Source organism: Sturnira hondurensis, unplaced genomic scaffold, assembly GCF_014824575.4.
Source record: "Sturnira hondurensis isolate 20B ecotype Veracruz unplaced genomic scaffold, ASM1482457v3 Scaffold0006413, whole genome shotgun sequence".
In the NCBI taxonomy this organism is placed as follows: domain Eukaryota; kingdom Metazoa; phylum Chordata; class Mammalia; order Chiroptera; family Phyllostomidae; genus Sturnira; species Sturnira hondurensis.
In genome coordinates this window covers 32,237,971-32,265,735 of record NW_028079044.1, presented here as the reverse complement: position 1 = coordinate 32,265,735, position 27,765 = coordinate 32,237,971, and the positions used below count along the sequence as shown (strand labels likewise).

The 27,765-nt window shown below is 39.0% G+C and overlaps 1 protein-coding gene across 1 annotated transcript in view; it reads left to right on the top strand.

Annotated features, from left to right (window-relative positions):
* The window catches only part of RSPO2 (R-spondin 2), a 139,520-nt gene that overhangs the window by 74,681 nt on the left and 37,074 nt on the right, over window positions 1-27,765 (top strand). The window contains exons 4-5 of the mRNA XM_037048395.1: window positions 12,621-12,764; window positions 15,058-15,246. Of these exons, the coding sequence (XP_036904290.1) occupies window positions 12,621-12,764; window positions 15,058-15,246 (333 nt within the window). The remainder of the gene's footprint in view (window positions 1-12,620; window positions 12,765-15,057; window positions 15,247-27,765) is intronic.

The following is a 27,765-nucleotide window of genomic DNA, read 5'->3' as shown; positions in this document are numbered from 1 at the left end:
AATTCCTAGTCAGGGCACATGCCTCACTGCAGACCAGGTCCCCAGTTGCAGGGGTATGATATTTCTCTCCACATTCATATCTCTCTCCTTTTCTCCTTTTTTCCCTTTCTCTCTAAATATGAATAAATGAAATCTTTTTTGAAAAAAAGAATATCCTTATATGTAGGTTCTTTTTCTCACAAACATATGTAATTTTACACATTTATCTAATTTATTTTCATAAGACAAAGTTTTAAACATAATACATTTTCCAGTTTTATTGTGATATAATTGCCATGTAGCCATAATACGTATTTTCAAGACTTTAGATATATATTGCCAAATGGACTTCTAGAAAACTTGTACTTGTTCACCTCACTAATACCAGGCATTTTACCTTACATCTCACCAACATTCGGCATTATTGCCAAAAAGTATATAAAAATGCATTTTGTTTTAATGTGCTTTTATTTGATACAAATGAATAAAGACATTTGTTTTTCATATGAATAATGTCATTATAGGGTATTTACAAGAATCTATCTCTGGCCTTTTCCCTTCTATTTGCACAACTGTCTTGTTATTAGTAATATAAAAAAATATTTAAATGAAGTATCATACAATTTTATATTCACAGATTATTAGTGGAGAGTTTAATGAATTATCAAAAAGTGACCACACATTTGTAACTACCACTCAGGTAAAGGGGGAATGTGAGCAGCAACCCAAGAATCCTCATTTTATCTGTTCCCAGTTACTCCCCTCTTTCCTCTTTTAACAAAACTACTGTCCTGCCTTGTAACCAATGTGCATGTGAAAGATTTTTCATGATGGCACTAGTCATATTAGCTCATATGTTAAAAAATGTAGAAGTAGAAATGAGTGAAATACTACAAGATGCAGCAATATAAATGAATCTTACAACATAATGTTGAATGAAAGAAGCCATAAAAATAATATATATCTATATATCTATATACATTTCAAAATAGGAAAAATTAACTTATAGTGCTAGAGGCAAAATTATGGTTCTTACTGTATTTATTGAACACCTACTGTGTGCCAGCTTTGGTACTAGATACCTGGAAATATAATAATTAGAAATAACTAGTTAATGCCCTGGAGTTACTTATGGTTTAGTACAGTGATTCTCTACTAGGGGTGATTTTGCTCCTTAGGGGACATTTAAAAATGTTTAGAGACATTTCTGGTTGTTACAGCCAGAAGGGTGCTACAGGTATCTAATGGATAGAAGCCATGGATCCTGCTAAACGTTCTATAGTGCACAGGACAGCCCCATCCAGTAAAGTATTTTTGGACCTAAAATGTCGGCAGTGTTGATGTTGAGAAAGCCTGGTCTCAGGGAAAAGACAGGCAATTCGGTGTATTATGTGGTAAAGGTCGTTCACTATTTAGCTTTTGTTCTATGCCTACTCTATTAGAAGTGATTTTTCCCATTACTTTTCCAAATGAGTGTGCAGAGTAGGTTATGGTATTTCCATTTTGTAGATGAAGTCACCTGACTGGGTAAAATACACTTTCTAAAGTTTGAGGTGGATTTCAGCAATGTAGGTGACAGGAAAACATGGGCATTTTCAAAGTTATTAGGATTAAACATTATAGGTAGAAAAAGAGAAAAACATATGAAGTCAGAGACACATACACACACAAGGCATCCATTTTGAAGTAAACTATGGGCACCATTGTATAACCAGAAATGATGCTAATTAGGTTGGTGGGGACGAGATAATGACAGGCCTCATGTGCTACATGAGGGTGGGCAGTGTAAACATCTACCTGAAGGCCACAAGTAGACAATGAAGGATTTTAGTAGGAGAATGATAAGATTATGGTTTGGGGAAATACTTTTCTTTTGGCAGCATGAAAGATGAGTTAGAGGGAATCAACAAGAAGGCAGCAAGATCAATAAGCTAGGTAAAAAAAAAAACTAGAACAGCCACCCCTTTAGACCTGCCCTGGCCAATCTATTTAAAATTTGTCCTTCCCTATCCCAATGTTTCCTTTCTTTCTTCTCTTCTTTAGTCGTCCCTCCTTCCTTTCCTCCCTCTTCCTTCACTCACTTCTTTCCTCCCTTATTTTTTGAGTACTTATGAATAACAAACTGTATATTTTACTTACCTTATTATATTCACCTCTCCCACTAGAATGTAAGCTCCAAAAGGGAAGGGATTTTGATATCTTTTGCTTAGACTCATGATATGCACAATATTGTTTGACATATAATGGTTGGTCAACAGTGCTTGTTGTATGAATAAATGAATGAAGGTGGATGTAGGCGAGATGGAGAAATGGAGAGAAGTATTGAGGGTGAATGAAAAGGACTTGATGATCAATTGGAGGATGTTGGATGAAGGTGAAATTGATTACTCTCATGATAGTGATTCAGGGAGCTGGAGGGTGTAATTTATCAAGGTACAGAGTATAGGAGGAGGACCGTATTTGCTGGTGAGAAAGGTCATGATGTGAAGGATTGTTGATTTGGGACATGTTGAACTTGAGATGGTGTGAGACATTCTAGGCTGGTTGCCCAATGAGCAGTTAGATGTGCTTACTGGTCTAGAGCCTTCCAGGGAGGTCTGAACTGAATCATTGGCAGGATCAACTGAAGGGCAGGGAAAAGGGGTTCTGAGGATTAAAGCCTGAAATATTTTGACATTTAACAGCAAGCAAAGAAAAGCTTGTGGAGGAGGCTGTGACTGTTACCAGGAAAATAGGAAGAAATTTGGAGAATGCTGCCCCAGAAGCAGAAGTAGGGAGGCTTGAGCTGTTGCAAGTGTCGATGTCAGAGTGACATAAACAGTAGGTGTTAACCTTCATGAAGGTTGTTTTATTGTCATTATTGGGGCACTATCCTGATGGCAGTGGTTTTAGGGAGTACATGTGGTCTTAGGGAAGCAGCCTTTACTCCTAAGCTTGTTGAAAAGGAGTTGATGATAGCTATATGGCTTGTGGTTTAGGGAATGGGTGTGTGTGTGTGTGTGTGTGTGTGTGTGTGTGAGACACAGAAGGAGGTGTGAGTTGGAAAGAGACAGCTGAGGAGGAGAAAGAGGGTGATTAAGGAAGCGAGATCACTGAATAGAGAACATACAGCGCAAAACCCACGTGGGGAAATTAGCCTGTCCTGATAGTTAGTAGAGGGAATCTTACTTCTCAAGCTTCCATTTAATTTTCTCGTGGGTTTGGTGGTTCTCTTGAATGAGCCTATTATTTCAGTATAGACCCAAGTTGGACAGCGTCATTCTGTTTTAAAGGCGAATGTTACCTTGTACTCTTTTTTCCTTTGTGCATAGAAGACATCTAATTTGTACTTTAGTTTTGAAAGTACTTTCATTTTAAACACAGCCTTTCCTTGGCTTCTGGCAATTCTACAGTGTGGTCTCCATTTCCGGAGCAGGTAGCAGATGCTCTGAGGAGTCCACCGACAAGCCTGAGGGTGGGCTGTCAACATGGCGCAGCAACAAGGTGGGCAGACCTGACAGCGTTGCCTTTCCCACAGCACTGGGGACGGACTAGGCATCAGTGTTAGGCAGGTTTCAGGCCAAAAGCGTTGTTTAGCTTTGTTTTATTAGTATTATTTTTTTATTGGCCAAACACATTGTGTTTTAAAATTGCTCCCTTCTTTCTGTCCGACTACCCCTTCATTGACAACTTAATACCATACATACTCAAGAAATTAAAAGCTTATTAAGGTAGTTGAAACTTTGACCTATTGAAAACTGATAAGGAATCTTGAAGTAGGTGTTCCCGTGGAGAGATAAGTAAATCCCAGCATCCTCAGATTCATTTGACATGTGTTTTATGCACCTAGCTGCATGGTATTTAGAAAACATCACTAAGCCTCCCTAACTTTAAATGCTACCATTTCATGTTTTAAAAATGGAATCCTTGCCCTTTTTTCCTTTTCCTTTCAATGTGCCTCAGTCTGTAGTCTGGGGGTCAGCAAACCAAGGCCTGTGGTCGTTACCTGGCTTGCTACTTTCTATGTTGGGCCTTTGAGCTAAGAATAAGATTTTAGGTTGTTAAGTGGCTGGAAAAATATCAAAAGTAGAACAATATTATGCAACACATAAAAATGATACTGACTTCAAGTTTCAGTATTCATTAATAAAGTTTTATTGGAAATTGCCACGCATCATCAACTATACATTGAGCATGGCTGCTTTTGCTCTCCACACAGAGCTGAGTGGTTTAGACAGAGATGGTACGGCCCCCAAAGCCTAAAATATTTACTGTTTGGTCTTTAATGGGAAAAGTTTGCTGATCCCTACCTTAGCCTATTTGGAGTGTGAAGGGATTAAGAGATCCTTCTTGTTTTCCGTGGGTGGAGCCTAAGTGAAGGGCAAGACATACGTTAGCTTACGTACACTTTTCCATTTCGTTGGGAGGAGGGATCTGCCTTTTTCAACATTTAAAAAAAAATTGACAAAGACTCAGGTCTGGCGTTTTGTGGAACTGCTCTGGTTCCACCTAGTATGAAGGGCACCAGGTCCCCAAAACAGGAAAAGCGCCGGGAGTAACCAGAGCAGGGCGCTGTACTGGCAGGAATTGAAAACCTTGTCAGACATGTTACTTTGGTTTATCATTTTTAAAGACGTTTTCATTGCTATCACATTCCTTTCCTACTTTATTTTGAGGTAATTGCCCTCCTCTTTCACCTCCTGGAAATGGAAAAAAAAATCCCTTTAAAACACCTACCTTTGTATTCCCAGAAAATGTGCCCAAGTTTAAATTTTGATTGTTTGAGAATGATTTCAAACATGCATCACTTGAGCATAAGAGAAACGAAGCCCATGTTCTTTTATAGTTCCTCGTTATTTGACCACATGATTTTATACAAAATTCAGTATTTCTTCAGATTTTTTTGTGTGTGTGAGTGGGCAAGCTATAATTTTTAAGCATTCAAATGTTACAGTGAAGCTACTAGCAACATATTTTATGAATTTGAGTGTGGGTTTTTTATTTTAATAAACTGCTGTAACACTAAGTTAAAATGAGTCAGGAGGAGACATTATGTTTGACAGCATATATATGATGGCATATTAAAATAAAGGGCACTTTTGGCATATAAGATAGAAGTTTGTAGCTATATGGAAAACAATGTATACATTTCTGGATGCAGTCCATTCATCTTACCTAATTGCAGCTTGGAGATTAAAAGCACTGCCAAGGCCAGGATTTTACTACCCTTGTGGTCCCTGCCCTGATGGCCACGATAGACTGTCTTTAGTGAACTTCACAAATTGAACAGCTGCCTTGTGCTCAGAAAGGGGCACTGCACACTTCAAACAATATCTGTTGAAGGGCAGGCTTATTTGTCTCTAGGCAGTGATACAGATTTTATGTGGTACCTTTTACCTATTCTTTTGTGCTCATCTTTAATTTGATACTCTGATAATCTGATATAGGTATGTCAGGTATTTTCCCCTCCTGACTGACAGTACAGGAAATAGGGCACAGAGAGGGTGGAATTCCCCCACCTTGACTCCCACCCCTACCCCCAAGGTCAAAATTTCATTTAGATGTCACTTTTCCTAAATCCTGGTTTCTGATGTTTTTGAAGTAGGTGAGTTTCTTTGTAGGTACTCAATAAATGACAGTATTCAGTGTATTCAGTTTGTTTAGCCGCATTTACCCTTGTTTACAAGGGTAAAGATAATTTACTACAGATAATGCCTTCTTTTGAGTAACATATTTATATAATTAGAGCTAACTTCCATCTGCCATCTTAGACTGTCCTGTTGGTAAATTTTCATACTCATAATAGCTCACATCTTTTTATCACTAATTTTCAGCATATGCTATGCTAACATCTTTGCCTTTATTAAGCCTCTGAATCTGCCCAGCACCTCTAGGATGTAAGGGCTGATGTTCCTTTTTTTAAAAAAAAATACAGATGAGGAAATTGAGGCAAAGTGAACAAAGATTCTAGCCTTCTATCTGTTAAGCATTGTACTGTTTGAGAGGCCACTATTTTCTCAACATAGTTCTCATTTCCTGCCTTTGGCTCTTGTTCTGAGTGTCATATTCTGCACTTGACATAGTTGGATTGCATCCTGTGCTAACTTGCCTAACGAATAAGGCAAGTTATTCGTTGATTTCAACCCGTTCCAATGGGTTTTATACACACTCCTACCTTCAATCTTCTGTTAACTTAGTCAAGCTGGTCTTCTGCCTCATCCCTCAAATAGTTTAGTTGTCAGTAGGAAACACTGAGCCCCGTAACCTCTGACTCTGTCCTTCATTTTCTTGAGGTTGAAATATGACAGTGCTACCAACGAGCTGTGTGTAACTAGAGCACACAACAAAGAATGCAATTTTAGATTTCAGGTAATAGTTTTCATCAGTCCCTTATTCTAGTGGCATTACCTCAACAGTACATAGTAGAAAATACATGATTTTGTTAACATAAAGCTTAAAAACTTTATTTTGGGATATTTATAAACCATCACAAGCTTTGAGAAGGAATGTTAAACAGCATTATCCATAGTTGTTAGAGAAATCTAAAAATATTGAAACAGTTTTACAAAGCCTCATATTAGGTTGCACTGACTAGTACTTCCCATGTGAAAAATTTGCTAAAGGTCTAATTTTAAACGTCTTTTGGAACAACCTGTTGACTCCAGTTCTGCTCAAATTTTAGCATTCACCAAGTAGAGAAGCCTATCGAGTTTTCCAGGCATAGTATTGGTGCTCTTGGATTCTTGCAATTGCAGCCTGAAAGATTAAATCCCCCTTGTGGGTGTTGGCATCTCCTTATTCTAAATGGAGATGCTGGTAGTTTGACAATGATGCTGGTAGTTTGACAGTTGAGAAACAATTGGCAGTGAGATTATCAGGGGTTGCTAATGCAACTGGAAGCCCACAGCCCTGATGGTCAGGAAATAACAGAAGTGGATTCCTCAGTGTGTATCTGAGGTCTTGTCTGCCTCATTGACTTCCTCCCTTCCTCCAATAAATGATTGTAATATACAGAATTGCATTTTTTCATTGTTGGGCTTCACAGAGGTTCACTTCTCTCTGCTTTCAATTCAAGGTTTAAATTTTTTTTTGTTTGGACAACTCGATTGGCCATGCTAAGATATTTAGTTAAGAGATGGTTCTTGTCATCTAGATTTTGCTGGAAAGATAAACAAGACTAACTCTGCCAAGTGTGCCAAGGCCCTCAGGGAGCTGTGAGGCCAAAGGCAGAAGGGATAATTTATGGCTTTTCTCAGTTTCCATCTTCTCCACGCAGTTTGTCGATTCTATCGATTCATGTAACTCCTTTTTCCGTGACTTTTACCCTTTGCTGGGATGGCCAACCTTTTGTCATCTGTGGATTCCACTGAAAGAAGAAGAGTTATTTTGGGCCACACATTAAATGCAATAACACTAGGAAAAACTGAGAAGCAAAAAAAAAAAAAAAAGGTTTTACTGGTAAGTAAATTTACGACTTTGTATTGGGCCGCATTCATAGCCATCCTGGGCTGAGTGCAGCCCGTGGGCTGCAGGATGGACACCCTTGCTAGAGTGTTGAGGTTCTCAGTGATTTTCCACCTTCACTCTCTTTCTATTTCCAGGAAGCTTAATTTCCTAAAAATGTGGACTCCCCAACTCTGTATATTTCACAGTGCTGCCTTACCATCTCATTGCCTGCCGGGTGCCTGTTCTTTAGTACTGATGACCCTCAAGTGCTTCTTCACCCCAACCTTCAGTTATCCATCCTGGTGCCTGGATCCCAGTGACTTTTACCTGTCAAAACAAGGGAACAAAACAGCTACCATCTTGTCACGCTGCTCTCTGGTTCAAGAATCTTACTATAGTCAGAGCAAGCCCTGATCTTGAGCCTGAGTTCCTTTTAACTAATCTTAATTGTTACTTGAATACTAAAACCACCCCAAATGCAAGTACTTTATAATTTTACCTCTCTTTCTGAAACTAAGGAACATGGGAAGTTGCCTGAGGAACCACCCCCTCCACCTACCGTCCAGTTCATTCCATCCACTCTCCTTGGGGCCCATCACACACCATGCAAATTTTCCTCATTGCCTTATCATGAGTGGGGTTGTTATGGCCAGAACTCCACGCTTCCCTCTGTCCTTCTACAATCTGCTCAGCTAAAGGTACACCTTCCATAGCACATATTTCCTGCCACATTTCCATATTTCTATTCTCTATTATAATTGTTTTCTATTTAGGTGTTTTCTATTTCTAACTAGGTGTTTAACTGTTTGGTTCTCCAATAAGATTTACGGCAACCGACCCACCAACTTTTTATAGTTACAGATATTTACAGTGCACACGTAAGCAATCTCAAATAAAGCATTCAGATGAGTTTTTAAATACAAAGGAGTTGAAGTTTTAAGTACCACTCATGTAAGTTCTCTTGGCAAGCATTATAACTCCACCATGTGCCCAGCTCTGTGTTAGAACCGAGGAATTTACAGATTGAAAACCAAATCAAGGAAACTGCAATGGCAGGACACAAATGAACCCGTGTTCCCTGCCTGTGATGTACTCCGTGCGTAACTCCCGCGGGACATCGCGACTCCCTGTAAGGGCACGTGGCTCCCTCTCTCGGGCGTTCGCACCTCCACGAGAGGGCATACACAGTACAATGTTGTGGGCTCGGGGTCTGGCACGGTGCTACATGTTTGGAGAATGTTTGGAATGAACTGTTGAACTGCGCGACAGTGTAATTTGACGATGTTGTGATGGAGCCTGCGTGGGTAACTGTGGGAGGGCAGGGGACGGGGCACCCCGCCTGTTTTCTTTTTTTCCTCTTGGCCAGAGTGAGCGCCTCTTGCCAAATGACAGTCCCATCAGAATGTATTTGGAGGCAGTTTCACTTGGACGGTAATTTTACTTAAACCAATATTGGCAGTCCTCATTTCGTGGATTGCATTTTTGAGGAGGCATGTAATTTAGAAGCATGTAAGTGGGCTAAACCAGGGTATTATATTTCTGAGCAAGGACTTAGAGCCCAGATTTTTATAGAAAAGGTCTATGTTTAGTAAACTTTGATATACCTGTTTTCTTACACAGTATGAAGTTTTCTAAGGCTTGTCAGTCTATTAAGTACTCCAATTGGTATTTAAAACTCATTTAGTTATAAAGTGGACATCGAGATTTCCCTAGACTGCAATACAGTGGCTATTTCTGAGAAGTAGGCCTGATATGCCATTAAAATAAGGAAGGTATTTCTGTATTTTTTAAAAGCTTTCTGCGTTGTTTTGAATTGTTATTTATAATGAGGCGGTTTTACTTTTATATTAAAATGAGTATTCATTATATTCGTAGAGTTGATGTAGACCCCAATTATTTAAGGATAACAAGCTTAAGAAGTTTTGGGCAGAGTAGCGATGGCCTGGGATGGGGAAGGAGGAGTATGGGACTCTGAGGCCCTGCAAAATAGCGGTTTTCTCCAAAGCAAAAGAGGCAGTTTGGGGAGAAATGGCAGAAGAGGGCGCAGGGGCTTGTGGAAGGACTTGGAGCTGATGAGGAAAGGTTTTCAGGTGCCCAAGTCTGTGCCGATGTAGATTTCCAGGGTAAATGGTTTATGCTGTTGCTGGTGTAAGAAGCTTTCAGATCATAGGTGTCTGTGATTGGTTGAGTTCAGGCCGCTGAACGCCCCGGCTGCAGGCGTGGGTTTTACATTGTGGCAACGCAGAACTTGAGAGTAGGAAAGTCCGCGGAGGTGGCGGAGATGTTGGGACTTGGCACCAATCAAAGCTTTTGGTTAACTGCTGTATTGAATGACAAATAAGTTAGTGTTTTTTCTTATGATTTGAGTGAAGGAAAATGAATATATGAAAACAAAGGATACTGTCAACAGCCAGTTAGATGATTGTGTCATGTGAAGGCTAAGTAAGCATTATCCAATGAGGGGTGTGAGTCCCTGGACCCAGATCTAGAAAACTCTGGGATGGGATAATATTTCTTTAGTCATGCTTACCTTAAAATCAAAAGAATTTATTTTAGAATGTTAATGAAGTTTTATTCTCTGTACATTCAAGTAGGTCACAAATTGTATATTGCAATAACTTTTTTTGCTTTACTTTAATACTTAAATGCATTATCATGCTAAAATATTCCTATAATTCAGAAACATATAATTTTAAGATTTCAAAATTCTACCACCCCTTTACCAAGTTTACTCCTCCAAGCTGCTTCATACACACATACACGCACATATATGGTTTTATTGTGTCATCCGCTAGATACCCTGCAACTTGCCTTTTTCACTGAACTGTGGGTTTTTGTACTTGTTTTCCATCATTGCTTATGATCCACCTCATGCCTTTTTGTGGCTGCAGTATTCTACAACTTGAATGCATCAGATTCTTGTTCACTGAAATCTGAGGACAAACAATTAAGCTTTCTCTTAGCAGGATTTATGCCTGAAGAAGTCCTCAGGGACTTGACGGAGAATGATAGGTATTTCAGAAATGCCACATTCTGTGAACTGGTGTTAGGCGCATGGAACAAAATGCACAAAGGGAGTCACAGGTAACAATAAAGATCAGCAAAGCACCTTGTAAAATTAATTCCAAATGCTTATTGCTGTAACTCTTGGGCCAGAAAGCTATTGGTACAGGTCATGTTTTAAAGAAAAATCAGACTTTCTAGATAACAATTGATTTATGAAGTGTATAGTCCCCCTTTTTAAAATATAAGTCCTTTTTTCTTTTCATCCCTTAGTTCTGTTTTATCTCTGGAATGTTTATCATTATTTCTTGGGAAATAATTCTGCTAACAGGAAAGGCTGCTTGCTTTAAAAAAAAAGTACGAGAAAACCAACAATTTGTGGACATGCTGGTCATGTAATTTGACCATGATTAAGAAGCTACTGACCAGCTATAGACCACTATTTTTGTTAAAATATATGTTGTAGCATTTAAGACTACAAATGAACCTTTTATGGGGTGATAAAGTGTTCTGTGCCCACCATCCTCCCCAAAAAGAGAAATACTATAATTTGACTATAGACTTTCACCCACACGTAGTTGGTTTTCCAATTGTAAATATGGTAACAGTTTAGAAGTTGAATTAACCACTTCATGGTGGTCATTTACTACATGAAGACCTGTTTAGAGTCAATATTAAAAGGTGAAGAGTTGCCATGTTTCTTTTAATATGTCTAGAAACTGTCATTTATAATATAATTTATTTTAATGAAATATGTGTGTTTTTTAGCCTTTAATTCTACTTTCTGGCTTTATTTTCTCTATTTTCAAACTTGTAATATTCAATGATTTCACATTTTGATCACTATTTTCTATTCCAGTGTAGCTTTGCTTGCAGGAACTATATATTTTAAAGCTTTTCTGAATCATTAAAGCTCCAAATACAGTATTGGTACTCGGGGGCTTGTTAAATGAATAAAAGTAATGGCATGGAGTTTTCCTAGAGCTTTACACACTGTTAATCACCATGAATTAAAGATGTTGCAAGTAATAAGGTGCTACGAGTCTGTTGAAAACCTGACATTTCAGTTGTCCAGTCCTCTAACCTCCTCTCCTTACCTCTCTTCAAAGAGTGGTATAGAGTATATTTATTTTGACCCATGTAAGCCCATTATCTTTGGCCCTGTTACGGGCCTGTCAGGGAATCTGACTCAGAGTACAAGATAAAGCTTTTCTTCTTTTTACACGTTGTTGTGTGGTTTAGTGGAAAAATAAATGTTTCTAATTCACTATTGTGCAGACTACCTACGATGAGCCAGTCAGTTTACATATATTATTAAAGCTCTCACAATAGCCTTGTAAAGTCAGTGGTGTCTCTGTTTTATACAGAAGGAAACAGGGACTCAGAGAGGCATGTAGTTGTCCAGAGTCACGGAGCTGGTAAGGGCAGATCTGGGGTTCAAACCCAGATGTAGCAGGCCTGCAAGCATTTCTGTTTCACAAATCTCTCCTAGTAGCGAGTTACAGAAAAAGGAGAGCAGATTGAGGAGGCGATGGGTTTTGTGAGCTTTCAGAACCAACTCAGCCACTGGTCTCTAGATGCCTTAATCTTTCTGGGGCTCAGGTTCCTTATTTGCAAAATATGGATAGCACTGCCCATCTTTGTAGGATTATTATGAAGACCAAATGGAAATGCATGTAAAGCCTTTGGCGCATTGTTATGGGTTTTTTTTTAAAGGCCAAAACTACCCCTTGCAAGTTAAGAAACCTTTTGATGAAAGTAAATGCCAGCACTGACCAACATAAACAAAATTTTAATTTACTGTCCTGGAACAGAAGATAATGATTAGAGTATTCCCTTTGTGTTTTCCATTGTAGGTCTTTTGAAGAGCAGAACAGATTTCAATCCCAGCAGCAATGTAATTTGTAGCAAGGGTGTTTTCTTTTTCTTTTAAATCTTTTTAAATCACATTTGGAGTTGCAAAAATTTCTGCAGGGTCTCACGCTGCCTAGGGCCCTGGGTTAGAATTGTGTCTTAGTTTATTGATGTGGTGAGTTGTTGCAAGAGGTAGGAGTGATTTAAAGTGAGATGGCTTTAGGAAACAAATGGGTTGAACTCTTATTTCCCTCACCATTAAAATTTAGATTGAGCTGACCGATAAGTGTGTGAAAATTTTATTTGCGAAACAAGTACATTTCTTTGACTGATTTTTTTCTCTTTGAAATTGTTTTTAGGGTGCAGAATAGAAAACTGTGATTCTTGCTTCAGCAAAGACTTTTGTACTAAGTGCAAAGCAGGTTTTTATTTGCATAGAGGCCGTTGCTTTGATGAATGTCCAGACGGTTTTGCACCATTAGATGACACCATGGAATGTGTGGGTGAGTGGCTTTTGTGTAACTTTCAAACTGCAACTTTTAACACCTGTTTCTTGAGAAAGAAAAATGGATGCTGGATATATTCAGCCTAACAACAAGTTAGTCTCTTGTCAATTAGAACTGAACGTAATTTCAGTTTTTTACTGACTCTCTGAATTCTAGTCTCATGTATTACATCTTGTCTTGAAATTTGCTAGCCGTGCACTTACTAGATTTTTTAAACGCTGATAATGCTTTTATCTTATGTGTAGTACATCTATTTCTTAAGTATCTTAATACATTATAGTACCTGTTAGAGAAAAACATTTTACTCAAAAGAAAAACAAAATTTGAAGCGGTACCATGTAATTAACAATGCTATCACTTTGTTATGTGTATTAATTATGGCTCTTCTTAGCTGTTTTTTAAAAAATTAATGGAAAGAAAATTTTTGTGTAGAATATATTTTGATGATTAACTGAATGGTGCATAGTGCATTAAAGCAATTTTACTAAGTTTAGACAGCTAGGATGTATAATTTTTAATGTATGCATACCTACCATTTGTGAATAACCAGGAGAAATAGATATTTTTTTTAATTTAATATTTTTGAGTGTTTGAAAACACTTGGGTTGTTATACGACTTGCTCACTGTCTTTATTTGGTTTTGGTTTTTCTGCTCCTGATGAAAAGAGGGAGACCGGTCAGGACCCACATTTTGATGAATGGCTGATGGTGTTATTATTCGGTGTAGTGGCATCTTTGCTGTTACCGTCCCTCTGCTCCTGCCCCTGAATTTTATTTGATATATTGTACATCTGGTATGATATGTACGGCAGAGCTGTGTCTTATAAGTGAGATTTTCCATCTCTTTGATATGGAGACTTAAAAGAAAATTAAGAACTCTTTTTCCTGCAGAAATATTGCTAAAATAGTCTGTAATTATGCATGTGAAAGCTTCTAGAGAACACTTTTAAATAAGAGGTTTATGAAGAAATGTGTACTCATGTTATTATACAAAGATTTTTTAAAATTTATTTTTAGATAGATGGGAAGGGAGAGAAAAAGAGAGAGAAACATCAGTGTGTGGTTGCCTCTCACACTCTCTACTGGGGACCTGGCTGGTAAACCAGGCATGTCCCCTGATTGGGAATCGACCCCGTGACCCTTTGGTTCGCAGCCCAGAACTCAATCCACTGAACCACACCAGCCAGAGCATTGTGTTCCTAGTTAAGTGTGAGTGAATACGTTCATACAGGCAGCACCCTTTTAAACAATAAAGTCAGTCGAAGAGCATATTGAGATTGTTGAATTTGCTTTTTGGAGTCAAGACCCGTGCCCCTTACAAGAGTCAAGGGAAACTCTCATGAAACCCTTAAATATAAACAAATTCAAATTGAGTCCTATGCATTCCCCAAATACAATTTTTTTCACCTGACTACAAATCTTAGCTTTGAAATATCTAAGAGTAAGCAAGATACCTGCTAAGATCTGAAACACAGAAATAATGTGTGAGGACCCGGGGCCTGAGTCTCGATCTGTTAGAGTGAAGGGGCTTTTTAATCGTGAATTTGATGAGGAGGTTTAATGGCCTTACTTTTTTCCTTTTATTCCCCAACCTCACCCCAGCGGGCTAGAGGGTAGTCTAATTTTCCACCATATGAATTTACAAAAAGGGATGCTAAAGGCTAGATATGTAATCTAGGAAAATAGTACATTTTTCAAATATCTGATCATACTTGTTTACTTTTCAAAGTATAATAACATGTAGCACCAATTTAGGTAATAAGACATACATACTGTGGTTTCTAGACACTTACTGAAAGAATTGAGAAAATCAGAAAATGCAAACTAAACACCCGAGCCTCTTCCCCCAAGTACTTACTTTCAAAGTAAAACTAACATGCTTGTAAATTTCAGTGGGGGCATTTGGAATTAGCCCATAAAAGTTTGTATTCTGACATAGTATGAACATAGTATCTTCTACTGTAGGTTTTAGCTGTTGAATCTCTTAGAGGCTGTATATTTCAGTGTCTTTTGAATGGCCCAGTTGCATCTCTTCAAAAAACGAACTAAGACAAATCAAAATGAATAGTTTTCCAATTACTTATGTGGCAATTGTTGCAAATTAAAGTGACCCTATGGTTCAAAGAATTAAAGTTCCCGAAAGGTGAATCTAGGTCTCTGTGGGATGTACAACGTAATTTTTGGCATCTGAAGGTGGGGGGAGTATGAAACACTGCTATGTGAATTTGATGCTAGTGGAGCAAATGGACACCAAATTTTGTTTTTATTTGTGTTTTTTGTCTTTATTCAGAAGGATGTGAAGTCGGTCATTGGAGTGAATGGGGAACTTGTAGCAGAAATAATCGCACGTGTGGATTTAAATGGGGTCTGGAAACCAGAACACGGCAAATTGTTAAAAAGCCAGCGAAAGACACAATACCGTGTCCAACCATCGCTGAATCCAGGAGGTGTAAGATGGCCATGAGGCATTGTCCAGGAGGTGAGTCTGGGTGATCACCACTGTGGGCTGTGTGCTTTCCGAATTCACCTCTTCCCTAGTCACCCTCCCTCCCTCCCAATAAAGAGTATTTATCCATGAAAGGAAGTAATAACATCGGTCAGAGGGTAAAAATTCCACATTGTACTAATGTAGAGATGGATGCTTACATTGTGAAAAGTAAATGTACTTTATTTACTTTCACGATACCTTGATACTAATTTAGAAGAGTCCATTGCAAATGAGCTTTCTAGAAGTTTGTGACTTTTTTTTTTTTTTTGGCTAACATTCCATAAAAGTAGGTCTTAGGAAATCAGGCTTTTGCAGATGTTGCTCTGAGGGAAGCGGCCAACTTTCAGTTGAGAAGAGTTTAGATTAGAAAGGTTTATGGAATCTGTAAAATCATCCGCATCATTACTAGTTGAAGATGACAACTTAAAATAAACTTGCCCAAACACTGGGAGGAATAAACGTTGTCTTAATGTTACCACAATTAGCCGGTTCTCTTTGTTTTGATAATAATTTGTAGAAAACAGCTACTGGTATGTGTGTGTTTATTCATGTCTTTGTAGTAATTGTGCTGATTTGCAGTAATTATTCTGTAATAACAGGATTAGGCTCATTTACAAATTAGGAGAAGCCTACACGGCTCAGGTGCTGGCTGAAGCTGAGTCAGTCTGTTTGAAATGTGGTTCTCAGCGCCATCACCGGGGTTCTTAAAGCATAATCACTTGTTACCGTTTATTTTATCACCAGTGGATGCTACAGTATTGCCAGAGATGAAGCTGGGGCTTTTCTAGTCCACAACATAGAAAAGCAAAAAAGAAAGTTGCAGTTGGAAAATTGCCCAATAAAATAATCAAAACTTTTGTTTGCTTTTATTTTTGCTGTTGGTGCATAGTTTTTCAGCTTTGTGGTTATAGGCCGGAGAGAGAGAATCTATATCTGCTTAAAATGGATTTATATCCATATTATGCTGCCTCATAGAGAATGTCTATGATCCGTGGAGGAAGACAAACTTTTAAGACTTGAAGACTCCAGTCGGCCTTTGAGAACTATTAGATCCAGATTCAGAAGCAACTATTAGGAAGGCAGCTTTTCCTCTTGAATTAGTTTTGCTTTGCTTTGCTGAGTCTTTGAAACAAAGTTTTTTTGGGTTTGCTTTCCACTAACAAGGATGGTTTTGTTCACTTAAACTGGGTATTTTTCAGTCAAAATATAAGAAAATATTTTCTTACAAAACTAATAAGCCACTTCTTGGATAGCTGAGAGCATTTAACCTGCAACCTTGTGCCTAAAAACAAACCTGATGTATTCAGGTATTGGAAATAAAGACTTCCTTTGTTGTGTATTGTTTATATAACTACCCTCCCCCCATTTCTCTTCCAGCAATGTGGTCCCCCAATTGTGGTTTACGTTAATAGCAAAAATTAACCTGAAAATGCTCCTATAACAAACATGCTTATGTGTAACAAGAGCCAGAATATTCCCCTCCCCTCCCGAACTATTTTGACCTAGCCCCAGTCTTGCTTGAGAACTTTGTAGATAACAGCTAGATTGTTAACCTGTTTATTGCACTCGTATTTTTTGTGCTAACAAAAGTGTACTGTCTTAGGGAGCAATACCTGACACTACCAGCAAACTAAGTTCTGCCAGAATAAATGCTTATGTGTCATCTGCTTAAGTTCTCTTTTTGATAACCAACCAGTAAGGAACTCTGGTTTACTGGTAATTTGTATGTAGGTTTTACCAAGTATTATTTATTAGGAGAAACTGACTATTGTTCTAATCCCCGAATCTACATTTTCAGTTTCATAAATTTAATTTTTAGATAACCATGAGAGTTAGCAAGTTAAAACTGTTATATGAAAATTTGTTTTATCAGTGTATGTTTTATAAAAAAGGGAACTACAATAGAATTGTTGATGGAAAATTACTCTGCAACAAAATAACTTCTGTTCCAAAATGTAACAAATTAAAATGTAGAAAATTAATTTAGGAACTTGAGTACCAACTGATAAAAATTGGCGTAACTTCTAGCGCGGTATCCCACCTTGCCTCAGGTGGGGGAGCAGAAAGTCCCTTTCTGCAGTAGGTCACGGTGATTAACGAGAGAATGGAGAAGAAAACCACTTCATCCCATTTTACATCTTGATTTGATTTTAGTGATCTGCTTTGACAAACCATGCAAAAATGTAAGTCGTAATCAGGTTGGGAATACAGGCATTTTTCAGATCTTTTCAACATATGTATGGATTTTTCTCCCGTTGGAGCCAATCTTAACCTGATTGCACACAAACACTGCCTTCACCTCCTTCACACGAACGCACCAGCACATTAAAATCAGCTGCTTTCCATTACTGGAAGGCAGAAGTAGAGGTCAGCGCAATGGAATAGTCGCTAAGCATGTCTTACGTGAAAAACTATCAAAAATAAGAAAATAAATGGATGCAAGATTTGGGGGGAAAACAACCACCTTGTAATGCTTCAGCCTATTTTCCCCTTAAACAACACATGGTTATTTCCTTAGGGGGGAAAAAAAGAAAAAAAAAGAAAAGACAGTCTGGAAATATTCTAAGTCTAGGATTGATTTACACTTAAATTACTTGGTGTTCCTTTCCCAGTTTTTCTTTTAGGTTGGTGATCCTTTCTTTCATTTCTGACAATAACCTGTAGAATTTCTTGGGCTTTTCTGACACGAGTTCTTCAGGGTTCTGTTCTGGCAGTCAGATCTGAATCTCTGTACCCTGTCAAGTCATTCATTCTGTGACCCTTGGCAAGTCACTTAACCTCTTTGGCCTCTATTTCCTCGTTTGTAAATTGGAGGGTGTTAGGGTGGGTGAGCATTAAGATCCAGCCCAGTTCTAAAATTCTAAAATTCTAAGATTGTCAGAAGATACAGGCAGTTTCTGTGGTTGTCGTGTGAAGGGTGAGGAAGAGGATGGTAAGCCCAAGAGCACTGTTTTATAACCAAAGAACAGAACACTTTTTCAGTAGCTGCATGAGGCATTTGCCAAGCCTTTCATATCTGGCAGCTCTCACCCCCCTTCTACCTTCTCTTTCCTCCCCATAGGTAGTTAGTTAACCCTCAAAGACTGTGCCAGACTCTTTTTAAATCCACATTTGACCTGCATTTAACTACCAAGATAGCAAGAGGATAGATAACGAGGAAAAAGAGAAGAATTTAAAAGACTATGGAAAAAAAAGAAAGATAGTGAGTAAGGAAAAAAATGGAACAAGGAGTATGGGAAACAAGGAGAAAAAAGAATGGACCACTTTAAAATGAAGGCTGTACCCTGTACAGGTGAACCGATCTCCCTTCCCTTCCAGCCTGAGCACACTGATCAGTAGAGGTCACCCTGCCGGGACTGATTTATTCTGTTAATATGTAACCTGCCTCTCTAAATGAAAGGAACTTCAAGTCTGAACCATGTTGTGTATTAGGCAAGAGATTAATAGAAAAGTATAAACATGCTCCTATTATCCATTTGAATGAATAGTAGAAGAGCACAGTAGTAGTTGTGGAGATTCGAACTGGAAGATGCTCTAGTCTGAGCTGGAATAGGGGAAATGTTGACCTGTGGAGGTGGCTGTCACGCACACTCTTTCACAGGATTGGTCAACATAACCTCAACCTGAAATGTTCTGTCCTGTCCGTTTGGGACTCCTCATTCTATAAGGTCTTATGACAACGAATTGTAATTCATTCGTGTCTATGTACCAACCATTGGTCTAGGCATAATGGTGAGTTCTTATAGAGCTTTCTGTAATGGGCATGGTGCATAATTTCATGAGGAGGTAAAGGCTCCTCCTGAAATAAAGGAGGAAAAATAAAGCAGGATAGAGAGCTGGTGAAAGAGTTGATTGGAGTGTCTATTTTATGTAGGGTATCAGGGGAATTGAGGGAGGAACATTTGATAGGAGATCTGAATTAGGTCTTTTGGTGGCCCTCAGGGCAAACTAGCTACTGACTCAGTAGCTATGATACACGGCTATCTTGGTCCCCCCACTGTACATTAGGGAAGCGGAGAGCTGAGATTTAGGGAGGTGCTGACTGGTCCCAGGTGACGCATAGCAAGTTTCTAGTGGTAGAGCCAAGAGTAGGACCAATATTTTGCTGCCTAGGAAACCCAAGTTTTCCTGTGCCTTTTCCTTGTTTCTTATAATAAAAATCCAAGATAAAGCCATGGTTGTCCATCATTGAAGTAGCCAACTTTAAACTATTTCTCCAACTTTAAACTATTTCTCCAACAAACACATCGTTTTACTTTTGCTCTACAAATACTTTTCACAAACATGGCATTCTGCCATCAGCACCGTCTTCCAACTTGAAATAGCCGGTAGGACATACCCCAAGGGTCATTTCAGAAGTGCTGAAGTGTTCAGCCACCCACTGGCTTTGCTTTGGTTCAGCTGCCCCTCCTACGACCTCTTTTTGAATAGTTTTACTGTCACTGGTCCTCAGTTTGTTGGGAAAGAGAGTGTTCTTTCCATCCTTGGTCTTTCAGAGTCACCTTCTAGATGGGGCTGCCTTGTGTTGAGTCAGGTCCAGCACTCGTCTCTGCTCGCTCGCTCCCTAGTCTGCCCGTAAGGGCGGGGATCCGAGCCCCATGCCCACATCCAGTAGCTCTGTGGCCAGCATGGTTTCTCCTTTCTGATACATTTGAGCAGTTAGAGTGTTGAAGTAATTTAGGTGATGCTTCGACATATACCCAGACAGCTTGTTGTCCCGTTTCCTCATGGCTGCCTCCACTCATCGTACTATGGCTGTTCGTAGCAACATAATGCAATTCTTTAAGCCCTAATTGTATTTTCTCAGGAGTGTGCTAAAGTTTAAATATGAAATCTGCTACTCCATACTAGTTCAATTAAAAAAGAACTTACTCCTCTTATGAGACCTCACTTGACTGTTATCTACTCTTTTTTTTTTGAAAAGTGGCCTATAACTTGGTAGGAAAGAAGATATTATTTAGCAACTTAGACCCTTAATTTTTGCAAACATCTGCTTTTATAAAAGCAATAGCAACAAGACTCTAATCTCTGTTTTCTGTATAGAAATTGACAGCAACATGTGGACTAGGTATTAGATAATATAACTAAAGATGGTTGTAGATTGTGATGGATTAAACTGAGAGCAGGAAAGAACCACATTTTCAGTAGGATAAGGGTCAAGCAAATGTGCTTTAGACATATGTTCTTTATTTGCGTACATTTTGTTTACATTTGAGTTATAATTTATGTGGTCTGTTTTATACACACCAACCTCAAGAATATCCTCAAGAAGAGAGGATAAGAGTAAAACCTCTTTTGTTTTGAAAACTTCATAGTTGTCAGGAATGTGGATATTGAACTTTTCATATGAAGAAGACAGCATCTAGAAAGGGGAAATTCTTGTTGCCCTATGTTTGGTGTGCTAAACGCTTTATTATATTTTAAAATCAGTGACTTGTGTTAGGCACTTTAAGCAAATTGTGCTGTTTCCCAGGTACTCTGGACACATGGCAGCTAATGTTTCTTTTATAGTGATTATAAACTGGGACAGTCACTCATAATCAGCCACAGTTCAAATGTTCATGTATAATTATTATAGGAAAGAGATGTTTAGCAAAGATCTATCTGCCCACAAACATTTCTCCCAGTAGCTGGACTGTGTGAAATTCCTGCTTCAGTGATCTTCACAAGGAACTTCAGGGGACGTCTAGGGCAGTTTGCCCACCCTCTCTGCACCCTCCACCCATTACTTTTTAATTTCTCTTCTTGTTTGCTGGAAAGAGGGTAGGTGATAACTACTCACACCTGTTGTTGGTGGTTTTTTTGTTTTTGTTTTCCTGGGGTTTTATTTTAGCAATGATTTCTCTAATTGTCACTTTCAGAGGGTAAGAGCTCCTGTGTGGCGTGCATGGGAGATCATGAAATGTCTAGGGAGTGCAGTTTTGGACTTAGAAGTGGAAATCTTGGGGCGTGCAGAGCACTCATCACGTGGAGGCTGGGGGTGGGATATAAGACAGCCTCTTCTCCGCATTTCATTTTGAGCCTGTCCTGGTGCCAGCCTGGCTTGCCAGAGGGGCCCGGGAGTGAGCGAGTGAAAGAAGCCACACCTTTGTGCCATTCTCTACAGCTTCCCATCTGGAGTCTCTAGTAGCCCTATTTAATTACAGTCTGGAGCAACATGTACTAGTATCTTTTATGGGTACTTGTAAAAAGGATTTCTCAACTATATATGCCACCGAAGGCCTGATGTTCTGTGTGCAGCAAAGCGAGGACAGGAAAATTCCAAAGGGGCTTTCTTTTATGAATTTTACACAGCCGTAAGCTACTCTGATCTTAATGTAAAATATATAAAACAATTTTTTTCAATGCTCTAAAATAAAAACAACTTTAATAGGACACACATGGTGTCAGTTGCAGATTCCCCCCCCCCCATTTACAAAGGACTTTAGTTTTATTTTTTCCTTAGGAGATAAGAGAGTCTCAAGTACAAATCCCCTAATGATTCCTTAGAACAACTTATTTTCCTCATCAGACACCTCAGTGGGACTTTCACTGGTGTTGATAAAAGGCGAAGGCGGTTTGCTCGCTGAGATTTCCTGTAAATACTTCTCCAGCTACTGGAATGACCCAGAGCTGTGCTTGTGGATATCCTCCAGGATCAGGAGGCAGGGAAAAATAAAACATTTGAATGGAAAGAATGACAGAGTTTTACTAAAATCCCAGCTCGATTCGTGTTGTCATCATGCAGAAGTGCTTAAGATGATAAAGTTAGTTGTCCAGTAGAGCAGAGGCTGGGGGTTCAGGTGGCTGAAGTGATTACAATTAATTTAAACAAAAAATACGAGGGCAATAGGTTTTTGCTGTTCAATTGATCTGTTTATATAATACTTGGGCCTAATATTTCTGTGTCAGTATTATTTTCTTGTATTTGAGCTTTTGTGGGCAAGAGACATCTAATAATTGATATTGTATCCTCATCTGCAGGCAATTACTCAAAGGATTTAGTAATAACTGAATGTAAAAGGATATTTAATGACATGCTGAAACAAAACAAAACAAATTTGTAAGATCAGAACCAGGAAAAACTTAAAATAAGAGCTCAAGACTGACAAAGAAAATATAGCCTATGAATATGTGTTGGTTGAAATAAATGGGCTAACAATTGGGACTTGGGCTTCTTACCAGGCAAAGAAGAAAAGTAGGTATGTTTTTGTATTCTTATTTAAAATAAATGATGAATTATAAAATAGTAAAGTCAATTTCATAATGACTTAAAGGGAAAAATCACTGCATATATGTGGGTATATATACACACAAACATATGCACGTGAACATACACACAACACATGTACATGTGAATACATACACGTGTGTACATATGTCTGTGTGTACCTATGTGCACAACATACACATACATGTGTGGCTACTCATTCCAACTTCAGACACACTCAAGTGTGTGCATGTGATGGAAGGGTTGGGTCCTACATCATAGAACTGAGGAAATTAATGATAATTTCACGGTAAAGAAAGCATTCTAGTTCCACAGGGAGACACACACTAAACACATTTTTCAAATGTAGAATTGCATCCAAAGCAGTCAGCAGTGTTGTGAACAGTATCTTCAAGAACATCTGAATAACAAATGCATGTTTTCAGAGGCATAAGGCAACTTGCGAATATTTATCCGTCAATGAAAGCCAAAGGTATAATTGGGAAATGTCACTTGAGAGAGGCAAGGGCAATATGGAATCAGGACTTTTTTGACTTACCTGTTATAATTGAATGGAATCATCCCCCTGGTTTTTTAATGAATGTGCAATAATTTTAGAACTTCCTGGTGTCTAGCAAATCTAGAAAATGTACATTTGTACTGAGGGTCAGTTCCCTTTGAACTTGCCAATAACTGTGGCGTCTTTTCTACATAGTACTATGTTCTTAAGTATAATCAGGAGCCCCACATCTAGATGCAGAGTTAATTCTGGCATTTATATCAAGTCCTGCAGTAATATTTTATTTTTTGAATTTATTTCTTTTTAAATTATATTTTATTGATTATGCTATTATAGTTGTCCTGATTATTCCCCCTTTGCTCTCCTCTACCCAGAACCCCCAACTCCTTTAGGCAATCCCCACACCATTGCTCCTGTCCATGGGTCTGTGTATAAGTACTTTGCCTACTTCATTTCCTATACTGTACTTTACGTCCCCATGGCTGTTCTGTGACTACCTATTTGTAGTTCTTAATCCCCCTCACATCTTCATTGATTCCCCCACACCCTTCCTCCCATCTGGCAACCATCAAAATGCTCTCTGTATTCATGATTCTGTCTTCTTCTTGTTTGCTTAGTTTGTTTTTTAGATCAATTGTTGACAGATATGTATTTTGCCATTTTATTGTTCATAGTTTTGATAATCTTCTTTTTCGTAAGTAAGTCCTTTTAAAATTTCATCTAATGATGGTTTGGTGATGATGAACTCCTTTAGTTTTTTCTTTTCTGGGAAGCTCTTCATCTGCCCTTGATTCTAAATGATAGCTTTGCTGGGTAGACCAATCTTGGCTTGTAGGTACCTGCTTTTCATGATTTTGAATATTTCTTACCAGTCCCTTCTTGCCTGCACGGTCTCTTTTGAGAAATCAGCTGACAGTCTTATGGGATCTCCCCTGTAGGTAACTGCTTTTCTCTTCCTGCTTTTAAAATTCTCTCTTTATCTTTAGCCTTTGGCACTTTAATTATGATGTGTCTTGGAGTGGGCCTCTTTGCATCTATCTTGTTTGGGACTCACTGTGCTTCCTGGACTTGCATATCTAGGCCCTTCACTAAATTAGGGAAGTTTTCTTTCATTATTTTTTCAAGTAGATTTCCAACTTCTTGCTCTTTCTCTTCTCCTTCTGGCACCCCAATGATGTGAAGGTTATACCTCTTGAAATTGTCCCAGGAGCTGCTTATACTATCATCACTTTTTTTTATTCTTTTTTCTTCTTCTTGTTCTGATTAGTTGTTTTTGCTTCCTTATGTTCTATATCATTGATTTGACTCTCAGCTTCATCCGCTCTACTGTTGTTTCCCTGGAAATTGTTCTTTATTTAGTGTATCTTTGATTTCTGCCTGGCTCTTTTTGTGTGACTGAGGTCCTTACTAAGTTCCTTGCACATCCTTACAACTACTGTTTTGAACTCTGCATATAATAAGATCACTTATCTCCATTTTGTTTAGCTCTTTTTATGAACTTTTGATCTGTTCTTTCATTTGGGCAATGTTTCTTTGTTTCCCTGTTTTGGCAGCCTTCCTGCATTTGTTTCTATGTTTTAGGCAAGGCTGCTTTGGCTCTGTGTCTTGATAGTGTTGCCTAATGTAGTAGGTGTCCTATAGGGCCCAGTGGCAAAGCCTCCCCTATCACCCAAGCTGGGTACTCGAGGTGCACCCTTTGTGTAGGCTGAGACATTCTCCTCTTGTAAGTGAGCCCTGATTACTGTTGGAAGATCAATGGGAGGGATTTACCCAGGCCACTCGGGCAAGGTTTGGCTGTGACCACCGACCATCAACTTTTGCCCTCTTTGGAGGATCAACTGTGCAGGGACAGGGTGGTGGTGCTCTGATGTTGTCTGTAGCTGTCCACTGAGTGCACTGGCCCTGGGATTTCCCGGGTGGTACAGGCCAAGGTCAGCCCAAACCTGTGTTTTGCCCAGGGCTATCCTTCCTGGGCTATAAAGCAGTCTGGGATTGCTGCCACTTGTGCTGAGTTTGGAGATTTCCAGGCAAAGCCAAGCTGTGAACCTAGGCTGCCTGCTGCTACTGCCTGACCTGGGGCTCACTGAGGCCAGCTGTTGTTTGTTTGATAGGATTTAGGAAGCTATGAAGCATGAGCCAAGGCCAGCCATTTTTATGGAAAAGCAGTTTAGGTGGGCCTATAAATTGGGTGGGGCAGAGTTTCTGGGCATCTCCAAAATCAAACAGTGTTAGCCAGGTTGATGGAGTCTCAGATATGGCACCAGCTTGCCAGCTCTGTGGAAGGAAGGTTTAGAAAAAGGACAATGGCCTCTGTTTTCCTTGATGCCAGACGCTTCAGTTTCTCCCTGAATGCCACTGGTGCTTTTCAAACTGTTATCCCAATGTTGGAGCTCAGAGAGTGAGTCTGCGTGCGGGTTCTTTAAGAGGAACTGTCTGGGGCTTCAGCAGTTTCTTTTACTGACTCGATCACCGCTGGTTTTGCAGCCAGAAGTTGTGGGGACTTATATTCCTGGCACTGGAACCCTGGGGTGTGTGGGACCTGGTATGTGGCTGGGACCCCTTGCTCCCAAGATAGCCCTTCAAAATTTTTACCCACCACATGTGGATGAGGGACCAACCTGTTCTACATCTGTGCCCCTCCCACCAGGCCGGATGAGGTTCCTCTAATTCCATAATTGTCAGACTTCCATTCAACTTGATTTCTGATGGTTCTGAGTGATGGTTGCTCTATATTTTAGTTGTAATTTTGTTGTGGTTGTGTGAAGAGGTGAGCCATGTCTGCCGATGCTGCCATCTTGACTGGAAGTCCCAGCAGTACTATTTTAAATAGCCTTTCATGATTTTTGTTTCTTCTCCAAGATTGTCCTTCAATTATTTTAATCTGGCAAAAACTGTTTGATATGAGAACCATATGGATTTTGAGTAAATACTCACTGAGTTGAACTGACCTTATTAAAATATGTTACAAGGTGCCTTCTAACCTCCTAACTTCTCTTTTGAACGACCTCTCCAATATAATTCAGATAGCAAATATTGGAGCTGAATTTTTCAGTGCAGTCCGTGATTTCCCCATTGTCATGTCTACAGTTTCATCAAACCAATTATTTAAGCATCTATTAATTCCTGTGTTATGATGAAATAGCAAATTGGGAATGGGGAGGATATAGACAAGAGTTTATAGTCTAACTAGGGAAGAAGAAAATGCACATGATGTAAAATAAGAGAAGCAGAGTTGTATTTGTAAATGTGCATACGTATTGTTATAAGCTCTGATATTATAAGAAAAAGTGCCATTTTTAGTTGTTGTGGCCAGGGAACGCTTCTTGAAGAGCAAAACTTAATTTATAGTAGGAGGAAAACACATTAAAAAAGGGAGGAGATTTGGGGTTTTTTTAGACAGAATAGTGTGTAGATGCCAAAATGTGCTCCTCATGTCCAAGGGTGGTGAGCAAAAGAGCCTGGGGGAAGCTCAGATGTTGTACGCGGCAGTCACGGAAGCTCACAGCAAAAATATAAGTTGCATACTTACCGTGGAGTGCTTCTGTGGAGAGGCCGTGGTTTTGAAGTTTTCTTTGTACACAGTAGAGAGCCATAGGGGACTTTTGAATGTGGAGGTATTTTAGTAGAATGCTGATTGAAGGTGGAAGTGACTTGAGGTTGTATTTGTAAGGTATAAAAAATAAACTACATGTCCCAGATTTGGGGGCAGCTCTTTAAACAGAGTATGAGTTTGGGAAAATTACCAAAGAATATTTATGCATCCTGGTGTTTATGCATTTTTCTGTTATGCTTGCTTTTCTGAAGGCTGCAGGATTTTGCCTTGACTTGCAGTCCACTATGACCCTTACGTCTTTTCCTGCCAACTTTCTAAGCCAAGCCGTTCCCCAGTTTTATTAGCGCAGTTTATTTTTTTACATCTAGGCACATTTTGCACTTAGGCTAACTGAACTGTATTTGCTTTTTAACTGCTACTTCCATGTGCCATTTACTAAGATCCTGGAATGTATTATTCCCTGTTTTCTAGCTTATGATGTTAACTTGTAAAATGGGTTTTCCTTATCAGCCAGCTTAGAGTACTCTGAAAACTTAAAGTACACAAATATTATTCAGATCAAGGATGAAATGTTCCTACAGAGTTCAGTTTCAGTTGTTCATCTAAGGTGTTTTTATTTCGCATGCTGTGTACTAGCAGCTGCCTAGAACTCTCACTTGAGAAGGATTGTGAGTTAAATGCTGGATTCTGGAGAAGTTGTGTAGTCATCAGTTTGTTGTGTTAGCAGCATTGGGTGGGAAGCAGTGTAGCGTGTATTTGTTCCCCCTGATTCTAATCCTTTTAGCCCATTCTGATCATGACTTTCTCCTGCCTTCCTCCAAGGCTCCCAACACATGCTTGGAAGTCTTCAGAAAAGAGTCATTTGCCTCTCTTTTATACGTTCAGTGATGGCAGATGACTGTGTTTTGGAAAAATAGTGTAAAGAGGTATAAGTTTGTTACATACTGGTCTTGGTCACTTAATGCTTGAGTAACATTGGGAAAATTACTTAATTTCCCAAGGTTTAGCCATATATGAAATGGGGATAATATATTATAAGATTGTTGTAAGGATTAAATGAGCACCTATGCAAATTTTTATTATTCTGCTACATTTTGTTGTAATTCTGTTGTTAATTCTGCAATATTTTTCATTCTTTCTGCAACTGGCTTACTCTTGTCTCTTTGCTCTCCTTTGAGTTTTGTGCCTTTCCTGGCTGCATTCAGGTGTGACTCATCTTCCACTTGGGCCCTAATCCCACAGGTCAGG